Source organism: Triturus cristatus, chromosome 9, assembly GCF_964204655.1.
Source record: "Triturus cristatus chromosome 9, aTriCri1.1, whole genome shotgun sequence".
Classification (NCBI taxonomy): domain Eukaryota; kingdom Metazoa; phylum Chordata; class Amphibia; order Caudata; family Salamandridae; genus Triturus; species Triturus cristatus.
Genome location: NC_140592.1, coordinates 954043337 through 954067324, shown reverse-complemented (window position 1 = coordinate 954067324; position 23988 = coordinate 954043337). Strand labels below are relative to the sequence as shown.

The following is a 23988-nucleotide window of genomic DNA, read 5'->3' as shown; positions in this document are numbered from 1 at the left end:
CTCCACTCTAAGACACTCTTTGACATGCCACACAACTCCAATCTACACCACTCACTCCACAACGCAACCCACAACTCCACTTTACACCCCTCCACTCCATACCACTTAAGGCACTCCACTCTACTCCACTCCAATCTATCCCACTCCACTCCAATGTACCCCAATCTTCCCCACCCCACTTTGCTACAATCTACCCCAATCCCATCTACCTCACTCCATTCCACCGAATCTCCTTACTCCACTCCATTCTACCCAGCTCCAATTTACCCCACCCCAATTTACCCACCCCACTCAAATCTACCGCACTCCAATCTTCCCCACTTCAATCTCCCCCACTCCACTCCATCTACCCCAATCCACTCCACTACGATCCAGTCTGCCCCACTCCACTACAATATACCACGCTCCAATGTACCCCATTTTACCCTCCCACCCCACTCCAATCTACTCCATTCCAATGTACCCCACTCTGCTCAATCTGACCCAATAAACCCCACCCCACTCCAGTCAACCCCACTCCATCCCAATCTACTGCACTCCACTCAAATCGACTGCACTCCCCTCAAATCTACCCCACTCTGCTCCAATCTACACCAGTCCAACCCACTTTACTCCAAGCTACTCAACTCCACTACAATATACTCCACTCTACTCCAGTCTACCCCAGTCCAATTTACCACACTCTATTGTGGTGTACCACACTCCACTCCAAACTCCACTGCAATCTATCCAACTCCTCTCCACCCCAATCTACCCCACTTCACTCCACTTTACCATGCTATAATCCACCCAATCTACCCCACTCCAATGTACCCCACTCCACCCCACTCTACACCAATTCACCCCACCCCACTATTCCTCAGTCTACCCCACTCCACTCCAATCTACCCCAATATATCCCACTCCACTCTACCCCAATCTATCCCGATCTACCCTACTACTATCTACTCCACTCCAATCCACCCACTCCAATCCACCCACTCCACTGTTCCCCAGTAACAGTAATACTTGAAGTCTAGTATATCGCCTCCCCAATGTATTTTATATGTGTATTAACAATCGATAACGATATGTTAAAAATAATAATCATAAGTATTTCATAAGCGTTTTTAGTCAGAAGCTGATTGTTAGTTCAGGATGGATCATTTGTGAATGTGCTGTCTATTTGCATTCAATCACACTCCCCTACTTGACCTAGCAATTAGTTTCTGACGAAAAACACTTTTGGATTCCTTAAAATTTCCGAGAAATTATACACATCTACACACTTAGCCTATGTTCTAAACCGCTCCGTTATCTATATGTGTACACAATTAGACTGCCCAAAAGCCCCTTTGTGGCTGTACGGTTTCCCACCCACTGCTTTACATGGTCAGGCACATAGAGACTCCAAGCACCTACACTTGTTGTGTTGGAAAAGGGGCGCGGCTGCACTGTTCCCCCGAAGGCTGAGTACCTCATCCCAGTAGGCATTATGCACTCTGGCAAATGAGCACGTGGCCTTCTTGCTTTTATGCAGGTGCAGTCTTTGTCACCTTTGACACAAAGACTCTCCGTGGTCTCCCGCTTTGCCCATACCAAGCACAATTGCTGCCTGGTGTCTACCACCAGTGTGTAGTCAGTATCAAATGTAAACATGCAGTTGCTGAGGTCATATTGTGCGTAGGTTGTGTGTTTTTGTGTATTGTTGAGGTGAGATTCAAATTGTAGAAATGGCTTGGGGGTCCCTGGCTTTCAGTTGTGAATTATTAGGGTCCGGAGAAGTCAAAAGGTTGAGAACCTCTGCTGTGGTGTATAGAGCATGCATGTGTTTTCCATGCACCGTCTTACACATGCTGTGCATATTCCACTCCCAGGGAACTCCACTCCCTTGCCTGAGGACACGAGCTTGCCAATCATTTGTGAGCTCTTTGCTACATGGAATACACAACCTCTTCTGTCATTTACAATTATCTCCAAGACGTATATGATGAACTCGAAGGGTGGGCGAGAATGCCACCTATGGCTCCTCTGATATATTAACAGACGGGACCACTGGAATTATGCAGCAACGGAGGACCAAATCATATGGGAGGATTAACTAAAGTCTGCGGCAAGAAAATGTCAATTGTGCAACAAAATACTCCACATCCTGTGGCAGCCCTGATTTGCTACTTTGTCATTTAACATACATTAATACTCTGGGAAAACGTTACACCATATTAGATTCAGTTTTAAACTAAAAGACCGCAATCAGCAACTGAAAAGTCACAAATTAACCATTGCAAGGGTCTGAACGCTGCGCGTCCCCAAGTGTGGTGCTTTTTCCCCTGAAATCTGCATTTTTGCAGCACTGCGGATTGCGAATTGTTTGGCAAGTGCGATAAATCCATAATTGTGTAAAATGCAGTCACTCAGAAAATGCATAATCCCAGTTGCCTCGATTATAGATGACGACGTGTTCCCACTCTACCTCTCTTCTTGGGATTGAAGTGTTTTGAGAAGTGGGTTCATTTCTCAACGTTGTATAACAGATTAGCAGCCATTCTTTAGTGGAGGATAGGAGATGGGGCTATTTGAAAGCACTGTCAGTGATGGGTGAACACTTTTGAGAGATGTCCTGTTTTGGTAGATAGAATCATGTTAAAGGGGTCCTCCAGTGAATGATGTCACAACGGGTCCCAAAGCCCAACCAGGCATCACACAAATGAGTTCTGGAATCCTGAGTATTGCAGACCCTAGTAAATAGCACAAAAATAGTATCCTGGTGCTTTAACCGTATCTCAGTGATCGGTAGGGACGCAAGATTTCTTAAAGGGACTCCAATATTTATTTTTACACCACTGGCCCATTTTAATACTGCTTTCAGATTACATTAATATTCTGATTTTATGCATTAATATTCTGATCCACATTTTCAGCTCAGTGAGGTGCTCCTTGGGGATAATCTGCACAATCAGTAACATGCACAAGCCGAAAGTGATGACTGGAGAAGCCAGAATGAATTTGACCCACCAATAAATGCCTTGGGCTCATTCCATTTTATCATTTTTAGCCTATTTGTGCTGTTACAGACAGTACAATCACATGCAAGGCAGATATGGCCTCTCCCCAAAAGGGGCCTTAGGCCAAATAGCCAGGCCACGACTGCTCTGAAGCTGAACATAAGCAGCCCCTCCACACCAGGTCTGGTGATAACACACATCCTCACTTTCACCAAGTATTTCATTTATTTACGGGTTCTTGTAAAGTGCTACTGAACGCCGTGGCAGCATCAGAGTGCTCTCCGAGTGTAATACATATAACAGGGGTTTTCTTTCAATAGCAAGGAAAAGTGTTGCAGTAAATGTGACAGCGTGAAGTATGACTAACGCAGCACTTTGTGAAGGTAAAGTATATGTAATTGGACCATTTGCTATGGGCCTCGATTTATCACACAATTCATCTCTATTTATTGTCCCTGGTTTATACTGTGAATCCCGGGTTGCTACCGAGCCACCCCGAGACGCACCCACGGACCCTTCTGCTGCAACTCCTGCAAGTTCACCTGCACTACACCTGCACCAACCAAGACCAAGACGAGCAACAGCAGCAGCCACCTGAAGTGCATCCTGCTCAACACCCGCTCCGTCCAAAGACACGCAGTCGAGCTCTGGAACCTGCTCGACACTACGTCACCAGACGTCGCCTTCCTCACGGAAACCTGGATGAACGCCTCTTCAGCGCCCGACATCGCCATCGCCATCCCAGACGGCTACAAGATCATCCGAAAGGACCGCATCAACCACACCGGAGGAGGCATCGCCATCGTCCACAGGAACACCATCCGCATCACGACCAACACCGACGACGCCCTGACAACCGCCGAACACCTTCACTTCCAGGTCCACATCAACCCCAAGACCACCCTCAGAGGCACCCTCATCTACAGACCCCCGGGACCCCGCACACAATTCTGCGAAGACATCGCCGACTTCATCAGCCCGCACGCCCTCTGCTCCGCCGACTACATCCTCCTAGGGGACCTCAACTTCCACCTGGAGAACAACAACGACCGCAACACCACCACCCTGCTGGACAACCTCGCCAACCTGGGACTCAAGCAACTGGTGACCACCCCCACCCACTACGCCGGACACACACTCAACCCCGTCTTCTCATCCAGCAAGGACATCGCCTTCAGCCACGCCACCGGACTCCACTGGACGGACCACAGCTGCGTCCACTTCAGCTTCGGTAGGACCACGATCCACCACCACCAGCAACAGGTTGCACGCAGGAGCTGGAACAAGATCACAGCCGACCAGCTCACGACCTCCCTGAACATGAACCCTCCCACCAGCACAACGAACCCTAGCCAGGCGGCCACCAACCTCACGAAGTGGATCAGCGACTGCGCAGACGAGCTCGCCCCCCTGAGGACCCCGCCCAGCAGACCCGGTAGCAAGAAAGCCCCATGGTTCACCGACGAACTCAAGAGCTCCAAGAAGAACTGCCGAGCCCTCGAGAGAACCTGGCGCAGAGACCCAACACCGGACAACATGACTGCCCTCAAGCTCGCCACCCGAAAACGCCACCAAGAAAACTGCATTCAAGGAACGACTGGACAACAACGCACACAACAGCAAGGACCTCTTCAACATCGTCAAAGAGCTCTCCAACCCCAACGCCGGAAACAACGACATCACCCCTTCGCAATACCTCTGCAACTCCCTCGCCTCCTACTTCCACAACAAGATCGCGGACATACACAACAGCTTCAGCACTCTACAGACGAACGCCACGACCGAACCACCGCCCCCCACCACCACCCTCCGCGCCTGGACTCAGATCAGCACCGAAGACACCGTCCGCACGATGAACTCCATCCACTCCGGATCTCCGACCGACCCCTGCCCTCACCACGTCTTCAACAAGGCCGACGCTGTCATCGCACCCCACCTGCGGTACATCATCAACACCTCCTTCGACACCGCCACCTTCCCGGAGAGCTGGAAGCACGCCGAACTCAGCGCCCTACTCAAGAAGCCATCGGCTGACCCGACCGACCTCAAGAACTACCGCCCCGTCTCGCTGCTCCCGTTTCCAGCAAAAGTCATCGAGAAGACCGTCAACAAGCAACTGGCCGCCTTCCTCGAAACGAACCGATCCCTCGACCCCTCGCAGTCTGGCTTCCGAGCCAACCACAGCACCGAGACCGCCCTGATCGCAGCCACCGATGACATCCGAGCGCTACTCGACAACGGAGAAACAGCGGCCCTCATCCTCCTCGACCTCTCCGCGGCCTTCGACACTGTCTGCCACCGTACCCTAGTACAACGCCTCAGCAACATCGGAGTCCAGGAGAAGGCACTGGAGTGGATCATCTCCTTCCTCGCCGGAAGGACACAGAGAGTCCGTCTCCCTCCGTTCAGATCTGAAGCCACCGAAGTCATCTGCGGCGTCCCTCAAGGCTCCTCGCTCAGTCCAACCCTCTTCAACGTCTACATGAGCCCCCTCGCAGACATCGCACGCCAGCACAACCTCAACATCATCTCCTACGCCGACGACACCCAGCTGATCCTCTCCCTCACCAACGACCCCGCCACCGCCAGAGCCAACCTTCACGAAGGGATGAAAGAGGTAGCCGAATGGATGAAGAACAGCCGCCTGAAACTGAACTCAGACAAGACGGAAGTCCTCATCCTGGGATCCTCACCCGCCGCGTGGGACGACTCCTGGTGGCCCCCCGCCCTAGGCAGCGCACCCAAACCAACAGACCACGCACGCAACCTGGGCTTCATCCTGGACTCCTCCCTCTCCATGACCAGACAAGTCAACGCCGTCTCCTCGTCGTGCTTCAACATACTGCGCATGCTACGTAAGATCTTCCGGTGGATCCCCACCGAGACCAGGAAGACGGTCACCCAGGCCCTCGTCACCAGCCGTCTGGACTACGGCAACTCCCTCTATGCCGGAACCACCGCCAAACTCCAAAAGAGACTCCAGCGGATCCAGAACGCCTCAGCACGACTCATCCTGGACATCCCCCGTCGCAGCCACATCTCCGGACACCTGAGAGACCTGCACTGGCTCCCGGTCAGCAAGAGAATCACCTTCCGTCTCCTCACCCACGCACACAAAGCCCTACACAACCAAGGCCCAGGATACCTCAACAGCCGCCTCAACTTCTACGCTCCCAAACGCCAGCTTCGATCGACCAGCCACGCCCTCGCCGCCGTCCCCCGCATCCGAAGAGCCACCACAGGGGGACGGTCCTTCTCCTACCTCGCCGCCAAGACATGGAACTCCCTCCCCACCCACCTCCGCCTGACCCAGGACCACCTCACCTTCAGGAAGCAACTCAAGACCTGGCTGTTCGAGCAGTAGCGGACCCCCCCAGCGCCTTGAGACCCTCCGGGTGAGTAGCGCGCTATATAAATGCGTTGATTGATTGATTGATTGATTGATGACTTCTTGCTAAGACTTTAATGCTTTAATTTTTGCTATGGAGTTTGTGGGTCGGAAAGCAAAAACCATGTTTCTCTTTTTGCTGATGCTAAACAGAATCATCAAAAACCACTGGCAAACCACATAGGTCTGTGCTGACAAAAGCAGAAATGTGAAAATGATTGGCTTTACCAGTGCTAGTTTTTACGGGTGAGACTTCCCTAAACTCAGGTATAGAGTTTACAACATGATATTGGTATCAAAATTGAGCCTTCCGTACTGGTTGCCTTCCAAATAGAGAAAGTAAAAAATGTGATACTGCATTTATTTCTCCTCCAAGAATCAATCTTTGCTAGCAGAGGTTACCATGGCCTACCAAAAACGGTGTGATCGACAACATGTGACCTAGATGTAAGACTTTCTTGGATTTCTAAGGACACTGAGAACCTGAAGCAAGAGCTATATTTGCAGGAAGCAGGCTTGCTGCCACCCATATTATTGAGCTCATCATGATCCGCAAGGCATATCTTAATTTAGCGCACTATCTGGAAAGTCAGCTGGTCAGTCTTGAGGATGATTAAAACAGAATTATTATAATGCACTGGCACTGCTCTTTTCCATAGAGCTCGTGGTTACAATAGCTGCAAACATTTTCTTGGAGTGCGGACCTCTGAAACCTTCTTGACCACAAGATTTTAAAAAAGGGTAAAAGGGAAGATGCCCACCAGTGAGATTTGAAATAATTACGGGATTCTATCTTCTAACCATGACCAGCCTCTCTTCACTGTGCTAGATGAAACAAAATGCCAAGGATAAACATGTTGGTTGCTTAGTAATTTATCTGTAGAAGATCTATCAGTGAATCACCTGATTTCATTTCGGCTCACCTATCCCCCACGGGCAAGCATTCCTCTTAATATCATTCTAAACTTGACATTCTGATATTTCCAAGCGAAGTACTGGAGCTAATTGGCTCTCTGGTAAAGGTCTTAAAGAAACTTTACATTTCATATGGATTTCATGAGATAGAGGTTTTATTTGTCTAATAGTAGTATCCCACATTTGTCACGTATGTGCTCCTGACACGTGTTTTACTCAGGTCTTTAAAACCTCAGAGCTTTCCAAAGACTGCAACTTAAAATAGGAATAAGTAAAAATAAAACAATGGTGATGGCGTTCATTTCTTATATACTTTGGCCCATGAGATTCTCCGAAGCCTATTGTAAGAAAAGTGAATTAGCAAACAAGTAGAAACTTGCATAAAAAAAATACCAACGTAGATAGTGAATTCAACTAACTTCGTTTGAGTTCCCTAACGGGGTGCCACGTTAATTGTTCTTTGTGAAATAAGTAATAATCCGTCCATAAATATGTTTTGTGTTGTTGCCAAAACTATATATGTGAACATTCCTGTCCTGCTGTTTTAGTTGAACTTTGAGCTTCAAATTAAATGTGTAGACCATTCATGCAAATGTGCCTTGACTATTATTTGTACATTCACATAACGAAATTCAAAAGAATAAATATGAATATGGTTACTGAAGTATGTTTGTGATTTACTCGAGCCTGTAAAATGCTTTAATTATGCAATAATAAATGTAATGGGCTGTGAGGTTTAGTTCTTTCAGGAAGGTTTTCAGGTGCTATATCGTCGAAAACGGGTCACTATTAAAAGTATTTTACATAATTATAATTGTTTATGCCCTGGAAGTGCCAACGTGTTTGAATAGCAGATGGGTGTGTGACCAGTGATGTTTGAGAGTTTTATGTACGCCCCCTAAGCCAAATGTATTGAACTCTAGGCTTGCTGTGATTGGTGGATATTAATGGAACAGTCACAACCATTTTAGGAGAGTATTGAGTTGCCTTCTATAGTTCTATCTACAAGTGATACGTTGGGAATCATTTACCTCCGTATATTATGCATGACTCTTATGACATGCGCGTATATATATCTTTACCGTCAAAACTAAAAAGGTCCCTACCTGAAATTCTATGTGGATCATGTGTTGTGTAGTATGGGGCTCCTATCACCTCATCCTTATACAGCACTTATTTTGGCATCAGTTACAAGGGAATTGACATGGTAAGAATATAATCAAAATATCACATTTAAAACAAAATCAGTATATCAAAAAAAATTCAATTTTTAAACATCATTATAAAGATAATTGTACACAGGGAATTTTACACAATTAAAAACCAAGTTAAAATCACAATTTCATCATATTGAACACAAAATTAATCATAATGTCACTTTTAACACAGAAAAGTTGAGAAAACTACAGAACAGTCGACGCGGCGTTTCGGTGAAAAATGGATCAACCACCTTCTTCAGGACAGAGTTTTCTATTATAGTACTAGAAGGAAAGTCATCAGCCCTTAATCAATTGGGAGATATTTCTTTCTTCTGTTAATATCCTGACCCGGAAGCGGAAAGACGTTCGTAGAGAGCAGGGAGGCCGCATGTTTTTAAACAGCTTTTATTACTTCATCGCCACTCCATCTCTGCATACATATCCAGTAGAGTGGTCGTCACATACAAGACGCACCCTAGAGACTAGAAGCACAATCACGGCTCACCTGTATTGATCAATAAAAGATACTGGTTTTTAAAGGCACTTCAATTATTACTCCCTTTTATAACGGTGGCTACGATGGAATAGTACCATATTAAAAGGCTATTCCCACCTGTAACACTACTGCAGAGCAGTCTCGTACTTATTTTGACTTAAAAGGACGTATTTGTATCGTTGTACTGCATTGACGGCACAATATCCTTCTTACAGATATGGAGGATCATTCTTGTTTATGATTCAGGACTCAAGGTTAATGTTGCTTCTAAGGATAAGTAAGGCAACCCCCTAAAAACAAATAACTTGAAGGTCAGGGAAAAGGGGGGAAAACAACAAAAACTACAAATAGATTTTATCCCTCTAGACCTATATTTCTTTACATAAGGCTTGTATAAGCTTATACCTGGGGCATAAGAAGCACTCTTCTGCACACAGAACTAATATTTCTTTTTTCACATTTTATTTCATTTTTATCATTTTTTGATCATTCATCTGTTATATTATTACATACAAAGCCATATAATGTTAAAAATTGACCAACTTTACAAAAATGTAACAATCTTCTTTTTTTTTGGACAAAACTTGTGCAAAAATAGTACAGAGTATATATATCAGTTGAAAACAACATTTGGATGTTGACAGCTAGTTGGAGAATCCAAACTCACAATCCCCTTACTCATTCACACCTCTTCTCACTCCACATCACTTGCACACTATACATACATACTATACACCCCAAAACCAGACTACATACACAGATGAAACCATTGGGGTGAGAAACTCAACCCTCAAATGCTGTGCTGAGAGCTGGGGCGTTTCACTCAAACTGGTCAATGCACGTTTCGATGGCTTATTCTAATTTTCTTGCCATCTTCTTCAGGACCTGTTACTCTATTAGAGTTGGAAAACTGCATCAGAAAAATGACGGTGGTAACACAACAATATGCGTTGTAGAAATACTCATTGATATTTAGAAATTGCAAGAAAATCTGCTCTCCACCTTCATCCTGCCTGTTACAAATCTCTAAAGTAACAGGTCCTGAAGAAGAGTATAGAGTGCAAGTGATGTGGATGTGGAGTGAGAAGAGGTGTGAATGAGTATGGGGGATTGTGAGTTTGTCAACATCCAAATGTTGTTTTCAACTGATATATATACTCTGTACTATTTTTGCACAAGTTTTGTCCAAAAGATTGTTACATTTTTGTAAAGTTGGTCAGTTTTTAACATTATATGGCTTTGTATTTAATAATATAACAGATGAATGATCAAAAAATGATAGAAATTAAATAAAATGTGAAAAAAGAAATATCAGTTCTGTGTGCAGAAGTGTGTTACTTATGCCCCAGGTATGAGCTTATAAAGGCCTTATGTAAAGAAATATAGGTGTAGAGGGATAATATCTATTTGTAACGTTGCTTCTAAGCTATGCATATCCAGGCTGAAGCGTATCAAAGGGTCTCCTCCCTTAGAATGCTCACTTGCTCTCTAGCTAGGTTGACACTTTACGAAAAACCAACCATTTATACATGCGTACATACATACATTGTGGAATCTGTTATCAATGTGTTACACAATTCCTGCCACCTATTTCAACGTCACTCAAGTGGTCATTCTGTAAGAGGAAAGTATACCAGAGCAGCATTTTTGCAGATGCTATAGAACAGTTGGATGGAAATGTGTTTGTTCATAACGAGGGAGGACATTATTTGGATACTTATTCTAGAGCAGTAATTCCAGTTGGTCAGTTTGGTAAATGAAACTTTAAGTCACAGCCTTGAATGTGCTCCACTCTAATAGTGTTAAATAAATCAGTAATCCGAATGCTCGCTGCTGAGATATGCGTGTGTAGCCATCAGGTCACAGGTTTGAATCATAGTTAGGCCAGCTAATCTAGTCATTCTTCTACTCTTGACACGTTAAGTATAATTCAAGTGGGTTCTATTTAAAAACTATTTAGATTGATTCGAAACAGCTGAACTGTAGCTCAAACTCTATTTAAAAAAAAGTTGTTATAGACTCTTACAAGGTTTAAATATTGGAACAAGCATGTGAATCTATACTAGATTCAGTACCATAAATAAAAAGTTACTTCCGTCTAACAGTGCTCGTCCAGATGTGAAAGTGAAGTCTAAGCCTCTTTTACGTAATATGACATTTTTTGGAACCTGTATGAAAGGTACACTAACTTTGTATTGGGATGCGACGATTTACGGCCTTCTTGATATCATAGGGATAATAAACTTTTAAACTCAAGCACGTGAAGTGGCTAAGAAAGTGTTCAGAGAGCCAAATGAGCTGATGTATTTTGGAAGCCACTAACAATACAGAACGTTTGCTGCAGGTAAATGATTGCTTCATTTAAAGAAACGAACGAATCTGTTATGGGACCTTTTTTTACGTATACATAAGAGGTTTTATTCATCAGGCACAAAACTGTGAATACATACTCTGCGTTAATCTTTCCACTTCAATTGGAGAGAACTATATCAAAAAGTATTTTGTTTTCTCTATTTCATATATATGTCATCAAGCTCGCAGCATTGTGTATGAAGTATTAGTTAATGAAACATGTTGTGAACTACTTTCAGTGAATGCTTGTGATTTTTTGCCTCCAGAAGGAGTACCTATACAGTGACGTGAAAGGAGCTTAGTAACTGATGTACAGACGGTCCTTGATGAGATAAGATCAAACATTTTAAGACAACAAATAACCAAGATCGCATTTCCAAAATCGTTTTTTTTCCTATGAACGTTTTTCTCATTACAACATCAGGTTTGTTTATAACTGTGTAATTGCTTATGATGCCATGTTGACTTACTTCTCCAGAGCGAAGATTTTGACACCTCATCTGTTTCTGATATGGAAGACAAGTTGGATTCATTCCAGGAGCCAGAGAATCATAAGGAGCGGGAAGAACGGGAAAAAGACCACAACCAGCAGTACAGTTCGTCAAGGTACATTGTTTGCAATGACAATAATGGATACAGATCTGATTCCTGGTGCTCAGATTGTCCATTTTATTTTTAGCCTATTCATTGTGCTTACATAGCACTCAGCACAGTCCCACCACTGCCTCTGAGCACTTCAGGTGGCAGGACGGGATGGAAGTTACAACGGAGCACAGGGATTGAATAGGATGGGGTCAGGGATATAGAAAGATGGCACTTAGGTAATGTTTTCAGATTATAAGAAAGTTTCTAGTCAAATCTTTCATTTTGCTTCCAGATGGAGGGGCAGCTGTTGGGAGTCAGAGTTTCGGCAGAGCACTGAACTTTGTGACTCTTGTGTATTCCCCAAAACAGGGAGAGCCGAGCCAGAGCCGAACCAAGGGTCTGGCTCGGATCTTAGAGCCCATGCACAAGTCAGGCTCTGAAACTATTTGCTATGTGAATCATACAACAAACATCATAAAAATATGGTAAAGTCTCTTTGAAATAAAAAAATGTGTATTTCTTTAACATTTGGAAGCTTTGACATTAAGGCACTTTATTGCACTGCACTTAAAAGTGATAGTGCCAGTTTTATTCAACTGGTAGTCTGACCTCACATTTTTTAATGTGCTTTTATAGGCGATGATGAAGAAAAATTAGTTTTGGTGAAATCAAATATTTGCTTAAGACCACACAAATTAGGCAGGTAAACGGCGATTTATTCAGGTTTTCTGGTTTCACCTTGTACAAATCAGACAGTAAATGGGTATCTATTTGTCTTTCCTAATGTTAAGGCTTTGTGTTTACCTCTTTATGCATTTTTTAAAATATAATGCAAACTCGACCTGAATGTATTGGAGCTTATTACATGAGCATAGTTACATGCAGTATTTATAGGCATGGAGAGATAAAGTGATTTGCCCAGAATCACACAACGGTGAGCCAATGCCAAGATTCGAACCTGGTTTCCGAGTTCAGCAGTCGGCATCTCCGATTGTAACGCCACATCCCGGTTAGAGGGAGCATGGAAGGTGGTGGGTGTGGAAACAGGAAGCTGCCACATGAAAGATCAGCTTGGTATGTGCTCGAGTTTCCAACTCGGTATAGGCTAGGTAAAAAAAAGTAGTTACAAAAAATGTTCTGTTCCAAGTATTCAGGAAATTGGGTGGTCACCATGGTCAAGAGACGGTTTTCAGCACAGGTAAGGCATAAGATATGCCTAGGCCTCTGTTCATTCATTGCAGTTTTTCAACAGTGTGGTAATGATGCTATTTATAAGTTTATCAGTGCTAATGCTAGTGGCCAGAGAGGCTTTTATAAATTTTGACATGAGTAGGTAGAGAGGTCCAGTTTGAAAACCTCTGCCTTGCTGTGGTCAGACGAATGGCAGATCACTTCAGAGAGACTTTGATTTTTTTTACTTGCTTCCTTTACTGGCCATGTTGGCCTGGGAGGGATCTCGTTGTCCTAGAACAAAACAACTGATGGCTATTGGCTCAGATTGTTTTGAGTTTGTTTCGGAAGAAAAACAATTTCTAATGAAGAAGTTTCATTTGGTGTGTGCCGTGACGTAGTAGCAAGCTTGGGATCAATTTTACAGATTTGATTTGACAAGTTGTCATATTCAGAGATAAAGGATTGAAAATAAATTTCTATTGTCTGAAGTATGAGTTTGTTTCCACAGCTGACTGTAGGCATTACAGGGGGTCGTCCAGGACCTTTTAAATATACTGCTGTTCTCATGCATTTTAGCAGTGTGGGACTCCTTTGGAAAAACACTATCTGCATATTCTTCTGACTTGGCTTAGTATTTCTTGTGAAGATGTATCTGGTTGAGACCTGTTGACACGCCCCTTTCCATGAAGTGAACCCAGCACCTAATCTGTAGCTGAAAAATCAAAGATCCTGGTCACTTGAAGTTAGGGTTTATGGTCCTAATGTTCATAATGGATAGTAAATGTCTTGCAGTGTTGTCTGAACTGGAGAACAGCATACAGCTAGAAGCCACGAGGCCCAGCAGCCGCAATAGGTGAATCTCAGGTGGGGAAGGGTACTCAGTGTGGCTGACTGGATGTTCATCAAAATTTAAGACTGCCCAAGTCATTGACAATATAGTTCAAGATGTCATGAACTCCGATGCTAATGTCCGTCAGCATAAGCTATTGCTTTGAGATGGTGAACAAGTATTTGACAAAGTTGAATAGATCAGAGAGGAAAGACGTGCTGTAAAAACTGTGGTAGCTTGTCAGACAGGCAAATTCTGAGGGTGAACTGATGAGCCTGTTGAGGATTAAGTTGCTCAGGTATGCAAAAGTTTAGTTTACTCACCTACTACATTACACTATCAGTAGAAAAGGATGTAGCTCTGTTGTGTGATCGGCATGAATGTTTTTCATAATGTAACAGATTGTTGTCATCAACAGTAACTGGTGAACAGAAGAGGTCGCTGATTTCATAAAAAAGAAAATGCTCGACTTATCAGCCACTTTTTAAAAAACTGTGATGACACCAACACCCACTTCTTTTAACAAGTCTTATCTTTTTAGGGTCTTTAATTGAAAGCAGAGTACATAGCTGTCTGCATCACTAAGGCCTGCCTGCATGCAGCACTTGATGTAGTTGGTGAATGCTTAAGCAGGCAGGGCTGGAGATGGTGTTGGGCTTGCATTCACATTAGTTTAATATCAACATATCTAGAATCATGCTGACATTCACAAGATATGCACTGAGCAGTAGTGCAAGTGACAGAGCTGCACTGAATGCTGATAGTCTATTTCTCCTCTTGAAATGTCAGAATCCTTGAGCTGTGTAGAAGACCTTCCTGAGGATGATTGAAAGTTCAAGGTTCTGGGATTTGTTGTCTTTCAAAATCGTTTTTGCTCTCTAGGCAGGATCAGTGATCTGTGAACCTGTAAAAGATTCCCAGAGATTTGCTGGTGTCAAAACCTTAACTTCCCAGATACTGATATTACCTCTCTTGCTTCTTCTAGTCTTTCATCCCTCCCCTCCTCTGATACTTGGTTCAGTTGCACTCTGATCATGTCTCTTCCCTTCTCTCTAGCCTTGCGAATTCAACCCTGGACCTTTTCCATCTTCTTAGTCCCTCTCACAAATCACTCTGCCCCAGCCCCCAGACTTTGGCTCACACCTGGCCTTGTGTAGAAATACTGTCAGCAGCACTTAGGTTAAACGGCAACATCCTGCTTACTTAATGAGCTTGCTTTCTTATCTCTCCTTCATTCCTACCATTCTTCTCGCAGGCTAAACAGCAGTACATCCAATATCTAGTTGCATTTATCTTCTTTTTATAAAGGTCAGCCAAACAACACCAAGGGTTGGGTTAACGCTTTACATGTAAACGAAGAAGGCAAAATGTTGAACAAGATGATGACAACAAACTAAAACGGTCTAAAAATGTAATGGGAGAAAAGGGACAGATTGAAAAAGAACAGATAATATTGGGTATTTACTAGGGAGAATAAGAAAGAATGCAGATATTTATGAGATTAGGAGTAATGGTGAACCTGTAAGGGAGAAGGTTTTGGACAAATCTGCTGACAACCCACTGACCTCTGAGTATGCAACTCTCTTCACCTCCAAGGTCTTCACTCTTCCTTTGCTTCCCCCCTTCCTTCCTCCTGTTCCACACCTACCCTTAGTCATCTTCCTAGGACTATCTTTTTCCTATATATGACTCCGACCGAACTTCTTGTCTTATCAAAGACAATCAACTGCTGCTTCTTCTGATCCTAGTCGCTCATCCCTTATATTTCCCTTTTATCCTTAAATTGGAGTCCTCTGTCACTTGTTCTTTATTCTCTCTGTCTTTCATATATGATCTTCCTCGGGCTATATAAAAATGCCACTGTTATCCCCATTGTAAAAAAACAAACAAAAAATAAACTCTTGACCTATCCTCAACACAAACTATTATCCTATCTTACTTTTTCTCTTTCTAACCTTGTTGAGCGTGGCGTCTACATCCAGTGATTTCTATCATGATTGTATTCTCTATCTTGTCCTTGTTTCGTTCTTGTTCCATGCGGTCACCTCCACTGAAATTGCTATCTTCTCAGACACTGAGTAATGTTGAAACCTCAGCCTGGCATAAGAAACTATCCTCTGTTCTTATCCTGCTTAATCTTTCTGCTGCATTTCACTACGTTAGTCACTCTAGCTTGATGTCTTCTCTGTTACTCTAGCTTGATGGCTGTTCGATAGGAATGTATTCAGGTCAGAGGTTTATTATCTCATCGATTGCTCCTATGCTGTGCCTTAGGCAAAAAATAACAAGTGATGGTGTTCCAACGGCCCTATCTTGCACCCTCTGTTTTTTCCTTTTTCGTTCTCTGATCTTTTCACTTGGACTTTCCTTCCACTTGCAAACATTTCCTATTTTTTAATATCCTGACTCCTCTTGGCAAATCCATATAAAAATGCTTATCCTTTATCCAATCCTGGATGACTTGCTACTCACTTTCAATTAAATATACTCATAACAAATATGTTTTTTTCCCCATGCCCTGCCTTCCCCGTTCTATATCAATCCCTCCTAATCCTCTATCTTTCCTCTTTAGATAACGATCTCATTGTTATCTTTAATTCCTTTCTCTCCATTTCCAAATACATTATCTCTGCTTCTTATATAATCTTGTAAAATCTGACCCTATCTTACTTTCCAACCATTCTCATAAATCTTAGTTTTTTCTCATCTTCACTACTGCCGCTCTCTCTTTGTTGGCAACCCTGCCTTAGATATAGCCCCTCTTCACTCTTTCTTCAACTCCTCAGCCCGACTCCCACTGTCATCTTCCTTTTGCATTGGTCTTGTCTCCTTTTGCTTCTCTTCAGTGGCTGTCATTTAAAAATAAACTCTTTTTATTTACACCGTGTCTCTGTTGATTATTGTTGTGGACTGATGTGAGAATAATTTACGAACAGGTATTTCCGATTCCCTGCAACCTGTCTTCCACTGATTCTGCTTATACACAGAACTATGCGTAGAACCCCAGGACCTCAGTGAATTGTGGTGTACCAGAAACTCACCTCAGAACCCAGAACCCAGTATCCGGCTAGCATAAGTGTCCCATTCGTTATCCGAGATTTAGCTCGGCGGTCCCAATGAAAAGACAACCCAGAACAAGCGACTCAGTATACTCTCAGTAATGGTGGGAATCGGAAATACCTGTTCGTATATTATTCTCACATCAGTCCACAACAATAATCAACAGAGACACGGTGTAAATAAAAAGAGTTTATTTTTATAGACCACGTGTCCTAAGATGCAGTACTTTGGCTAAAACAAGCAGACAAATGATTAAAATCAAAACCATCAACATCGTTACAATACCATAGAATATAAAAGGGGTGATCATGTTATAATGACAGTGGATACTACCACCTTCCCTTTACTAAGAAGCTAATATTATTATTAGACTAGTAGAAGGTCTCTTAGGCTTGAATAGGGGACCCCATACCTCAAAGATCAGCTTAGTGAAATCACATCACAGGAGCATCAGGAGTCTTCTCGCAGGAAGGCTCGTCTTCGGTCTGAATAATAAACCTGATGTCTGTGATATTAAAAGCACCAACTTTCAGGTATTTGCAGCTGCTCGTGTGTTATGACTAAATAGTGGGTCGATCAACCTAGAGTGGAAAACATGCATTGTCTAACAACTCAGACTGTTTGTCACATCATGTGCAGACCAAGGTTGCTGCGCAGAGCTCGGGATGGTAACAACAGATTGCTCTCGTGTGAGGCAAAACTCGAGTCAGCAGTTTGTTTAAGCAATAACATGTGAACGCAGTGTCGTGCGCAAAAGCAGCAAGATGGCTTTCTAACCTCTAACGCGGTTATGCTAACTTAACAATGTATGTACGTATTAAGGGAGTCCTTACTACATCCCCTTGTCGAACATTTCCGGATGAAGGTGAGACAGAAGCCTTAAAGAAGTGTGTAGGACCATGTATTTCATTTATTCAGCCTTCCTTAGAACTAATAATAGGGTAAAATATAATGGCTCTCCCAGTTCAATATTCTGTAATATTTGCCTCGGTTGGAAAGTAAGGTTGGATCCCTTGTAACTACATTATTTCTTTTTCCTTATGGCCTTGCAGTCTAGGAGAAGATAAATCATATCCTTTACTACTTAAAATGTGAAAAGCAGGAGGTAGCAAAAGGAACGAGTGAGCTCCGTACATTCTCAGTCATCTCATGATATCCTGTTATTGAGTGACTGAACAGGGAAAAGGTTAGGTCATTATTTCCAAAGAGTTGCTTTACATCCAACCCTCTACTGCCACATTTTCTACTCTTGAATACCATAACTACATTTTGATCATTTCTGATCATGATATTGGCACCACTCTTTAATGCATCAATGTATAATGGTTTAATAGTCTACTCTCTTTTCCACATTCCCTGTGTTGACACAGCCTAGAGGACCGCCATTTTTAAAGACATAACAGGAGTCACTTGGGTCAGCATGGGTAGATCACACCCTATGATATTTTTTCTAAAATACCTTGATCCCCATAAGGAAAGAATCACATTATGCTGCACATGGTGTGAATTATTTAGTGCACTCAAAATAGAAGCCTCACTTCATTTTCGTCTTTTTTGGTGCTTGATATTTATTTTTCATTTATTATCGCCTCTGCACGTGAGCAAATACTTGCATTAGTAGGAGCTATTTGTGTTGGAGATTCATTAACTCTTGGAAGTGTCTTTAAAGGAAAAACGTAGTTGTCTGTTTTTTCTAAATGTTTTATGTTTTGCTAACATTGCCCTGTGTGAATTACAGAAAGAACAAATAACTTCCAACAAAACCAAGCGTTGACAAGACCTTGGGCATGGCAATCTGTTGATTAAATCTATTGCATGTATCAATTCATCAAAGAGAAAATTACAAAGCAGCCAGTAGTCCTGGCAGCTGGGCCATCTGGCCTTATGGTACATAAGTGTACTTCACAAATATCTGGTTGTGTCGCTTTTATGCCACAGCAACAATTGTCAAACTTTATGGAGGAGACGGACCGGGCCACGAGAAGGCTCTAGTCTTTCCAAGAGATGATGGTGGGCTATGGTTGTCATTACAGGATTGCAAAGTCTGTGCAAATTGCCCCATGAGTTAGAAAATCTGATTCATGCCGAAGGCTACAGTTATTACTGTAGAATTGCAGAATCTTTGTATGTAACCCCAAGAGTTAGAGAATCTGACTTTAGTAAAAACAATTGTGAAACATTAATGTTGGGCCAGGTTAGAGACAAGACGGAAAAGACACAGTTGGAAACATGTCTTCGAGGCCAACCAGTCTTTTTCACTTGGGTAAGAGCTTCTGAAAAGGTAAAGAAAACTCTTGGACCTGACTGATATGTAATACATTGTAAGCTTGAATTAATAAATAAATATCTTCGTTTCATTTAAGAGTTGTGAAATCTTTGTCTAAATAAGTAAATAAAGTAGGTCTTTGAAGAATTTAGAAACAAATTAGGTGTACTGTTTTTTGTACAGATAGCTGTATTTCTGAGTAAGATGCTAGTCTGGCTTGATATCATACATCAGTTACATTTGTTAACACATGCTCTTAGGATTTTGGATGCCATATGTAAGTGATTTATTCTGCCAATGTAGCAATTCCTTTTTGTGTTATCTTTCTCTTTAGGTTGCCATCCACAAAATATTTGACGTCCCATTCTCCATTAATGCAGAAAGTAAAAGACGAGTAAGTATCATGTTGTATTGTATTTTGGACAGTGAATACTCCTCTTTCTGAGAAATGTTATTGCATTAAAATATGAAACATGACAGATTTGATCGCAATAAGCTTCTCATACAATTTACTTTTAATCATCACTGATCTAAAAAGGTAGTATGAGTTTACTTTGAAATATTGTGTACCTAAAAATGGATTTTCATGCACAACAGTTACTTAAAATGTCCAAAGAAGTTTGTAAATTTGAAAGATCACTCAGTACAGTTCTTTTTATTTTAAAAAATAATTACAGGAAGAAAGCGAAATGTAATTTTGCTTGGGCTGTTTAAAAGCTATACAGTTTATTACTGAATTTCCTTTACAGTAATGTAACCATATTATATTGTCTATTTGAGTGGGAACATGTCTGAAATTACCTTTGAAATCCAGAAGAGTGTATTTTAAAATAAGACTGTTTAATTCCATAAAGATGTTCATTGAATGAAAAGCTACAATTTGCTGAACAAATAGGAGAGAGGAGTTGGTCTAACGGCTAAGGCAGTTGACCTCGAATCTGGGGAACTGGGTTTGAGTCACGGCAATGACGCTGAACATCCTGTGATTCTGGGCAAATCACTTAATCTCCCTGTGCCTAACAAAAATGAATGTGTCCTAATGTAACGCAACTGGTGCTATGTAAAGCGCTCTGATCCCCGATCAACTTTGCGCTATATAAAACTCTCTAAAAAAATAGTGTAATTAATTCTTTCAGTTTGCTTGCTAAAGGGTCTCAACTAAGAATGAGCAGCATTCTCCAAGTCTGTAATAGGAATAGAGTACCCAATTGCAGGTATATAGTGTTTACAAACCTTGAGATCCAAATATTTTTAAGGGACAAAAGGGGCTGCCTATTTTAGGGACTTGCAGATAGTGCCTAATCTGAAATGGGAATTAATAGGTCTAGTAACGATTATTCAGCAGATGACTCTAGATCATAGGGACACCCTGTTCCAGTCCTAGGGTCTCCTTTTACAAACAACTGTTAGTTGTGTTGGTCAAGTTGAGTTGAAATGACTCAACAATATAACACCCAGAAGACATTCGATTTTAAACGTAAATCCCAGGACTGGAAAACAGTCTCACTCTTGTCATATGCTCATCTGGTGAGCCTATATATTGAAAGGAGCAGGTCAAACCAGGGACTATGCTAAGATCATCTTGACTTAATATGGTCACAGTTTTCCTCCATTCTCGTCATGGGCACTAGGCCCAGCCACACAAGGGGGGTACCATTTTATCAGGATAAGTTTTGGAACCTGGGCAGTAGGGATCTTATTGCTCGCAGAGTCCAAAACATTCCCTCACAGAAATTTGAGGAAAATGCTCGATTTTAGCCAAAGTTTAAGTTTTGCAGGGGTATATGAGTAAGGAAACTGTGCGATCGACTAACTTCACACCACCCTGGATCCCTAGGTTTCAGAAATGCCAATGGTTCCTAGGGTTTCCTGGTTTCCATCTGAACTAGAGCTTGACTGAGTGCAGCTATTCACCATGGCAAGTGAGAGGAAATTAGGATTCGCCCCCTCTTTCCATGCCAAATGTCAAATCTATACTCAAAACAAAACATATTTCCTCTCACTGGTCATGCGTATGGAGATAGAGTTGCTGTAGGCCTCAGAGGGTCAGAAAGATTGAGTGAGTGTATAACCTGATGGCAGAAAGACATTGGGTCCTTTCTGGGGCGGGGGCATGGCCTGATGCCAGAGTGGGCTATTCCGTCCTTTTTTTTTTCTTTTTTTTTGCTAAGATGTCTAGTTTCTGCCTCCTGCCCCCAGTGGGGAAGATTGGGGTAAACCTCCCAGTTTGCCCTCAGGGTAGGCAGAAAGACTATTGCTCCTTTTGGGTTGGTAAAAGCGAAAAGAACAATTGTTGGACAGAATGCAGAACAATGTCATGCATTCACCCCAGTGCAGATATTTGGGCCTACATCCATAGTTTTTTGCTCCCCATGCCATTCCAGTTTGAACCCAGCCATATGCAAATCAGTCTTGACCCTGCGACCAATGGGAACAGTCCAGCCCGAACTGCCAGGTCAGGTCCTCCCTGGACTGGAGACAAGAATCCTATGACCGGTTTCGGGGTTTCACCCCTCATCAGCCAAGATAGCTTGACTCCAGTGGCATGGAGAGCACGGGACCCACGTCTGGGCATACCCGTCCCACTTGGGATGACAGTTGCGTAAATAACAATTGATGGACAGACTGCAGAACAATGTCATACATTCACCCCAGTACAGAAATCTGGGCCTAGATCTATAGTTGTTTTGCTCCCCATGTCATTCCAGTTTGAACCCAGCCATATGCAAATCAGTCATTTTTTTCCTACTTTCCCCCCATTTTTAGTAAAACCAAACGGGCATGCTTAAAAGTGACTAACAGCATTTTGACCTGCTACACACATAAATATAATTTGTGAATACTTCCATCTACAAGACCTGGCAAAGCATGACGTTTTGGCTGGTCCACTGCTTGTTGTACCAGTCAATAACAAAGATGCTGTGGATTATATATGTGTTCACAAAATAATTTTGCAAAGCCAAAATAACAGAGGTGTATGGAAAGATATCTTTGTCTTGTAGTAATCATTGAGAAACCAACTTCAGTCGGCCTTCCAGCAGGAATCTTCTGCATATGATAATGTATTTCTTTACTTATTTCACATTTTTAGGTCTCGCCCGGCTATCGCGTAAGCGATTTCTCAGCGAGACTTATGTAGGGGCTTCTGAAAATGCTCCCAAAGGCTTCGCAGGCGGATCGGGTGGCGGTTACGCGCACAACCACGCGCATTCCATTTGCCACCAGCTACTTCCTGCGCGTGCGCCGCCTCACGCATTCAGAGAGATTTAGTAAGGGGCACAAGACCTTAGGAATGCGGTTTATCGCCAGTGCATGGGAGGCATTCAAGCGCGAAGCTGGCATCTGGCATCGGACTTGAAAGCAGCAGACTGCTTTCGCCAGCGCGCGCTCCGCCTCACTTCCTGCATCCCCTCTTACAACAATTAACTTTCGTTATAACTCACACCCCATATGCTCGTTCCCTACCACCCTTCCTTTGATGTTCGCTTTTCTTGTTGTTTACAAACCACGCCACACACTGCTGCACGCCACACACTGCTGCATGCCGCTGCACGCCACACACTACTGCACGCCACACTGCTGCACACCACACACTGCTGCACACCACACACTGCTGCACACCACACACTGCTGCACGCCACACACTGCTGCACGCCACACACTGCTGCACGCCTCACACTGCTGTACGCTGCACACTGCTGTACGCTGCACACTGCTGCACGCCTTCACACTGCTGCACGCCACACACTGCTGCACGCCGCACACTGCTGCACGCCGCACACTGCCGCACGCCACACACTGCCGCACGCCGCACACTGCTGCGCACACTGCTGCATTACACACTGCTGCATTACACACACTTCTGCACGCCGCACACTGCTGCACGCCGCACACTGATGCACGCCGCACACTGATGCACGCCGCACACTGCTACACGAAACACTGCTGCACGCCTCACACTGCTGCACGCCACACACTGCTGCACGCCACACACTGCTGCACGCCACAAACTGCTGCACGCCACACACTGCTGCTCGCCTCACACCACAAACTGCTGCACGCCTCACACTGCTGCACGCCACACACTGCTGCATGCTGCACACTGCTGCATGCTGCACACTGCTGCACGCCACACACTGCTGCACACCGCACACTACCGCATGCCACACACTGCTGCATTACACACTGCTGCATTACACACTGCTGCACGCCGCACACTGCTGCACGCCACACACTGCTACACGAAACACTGCTGCACGCCTCACACTGCTGCACGCCACACACTGCTGCATGCTGCTGCACGCCACACACTGCTGCACGCCGCACACTGCTGCACGCTGCTACACGAAACACAGCTGCACGCCACACACTGCTGCACGCCACACACTGCTGTACACCACACACTGCTGCACGCCACACACTGCTGCATGCCACACACTGCTGCATGCCACACACTGCTGCATGCCACATACTGCTGCACGCCGCACACTGCTGCACACCGCACACTACCGCACGCCACACACTGCTGCGCACACTGCTGCATTACACACTGCTGCATTACACACTGCTGCATGCCTCACACTGCTACACAAAACACTGCTGCACGCCTCACACTGCTGCACGCCACACACTGCTGCACGCCACACACTGCTGCACGCCACACACTGCCGCACGCCGCACACTGCTGCATGCCGCACACTACCGCACGCCACACACTGCTGCGCACACTGCTGCATTACAC

The 23988-nt window shown here is 43.8% G+C and overlaps 1 protein-coding gene across 1 annotated transcript in view; it reads left to right on the top strand.

The window, feature by feature from the left end:
* Positions 1–23988, top strand: part of SPATA7 (spermatogenesis associated 7) — a 517137-nt gene that overhangs the window by 383605 nt on the left and 109544 nt on the right. The window contains exons 9-10 of the mRNA XM_085627838.1: positions 11813–11940; positions 19582–19641. Of these exons, the coding sequence (XP_085483964.1) occupies positions 11813–11940; positions 19582–19641 (188 nt within the window). The remainder of the gene's footprint in view (positions 1–11812; positions 11941–19581; positions 19642–23988) is intronic.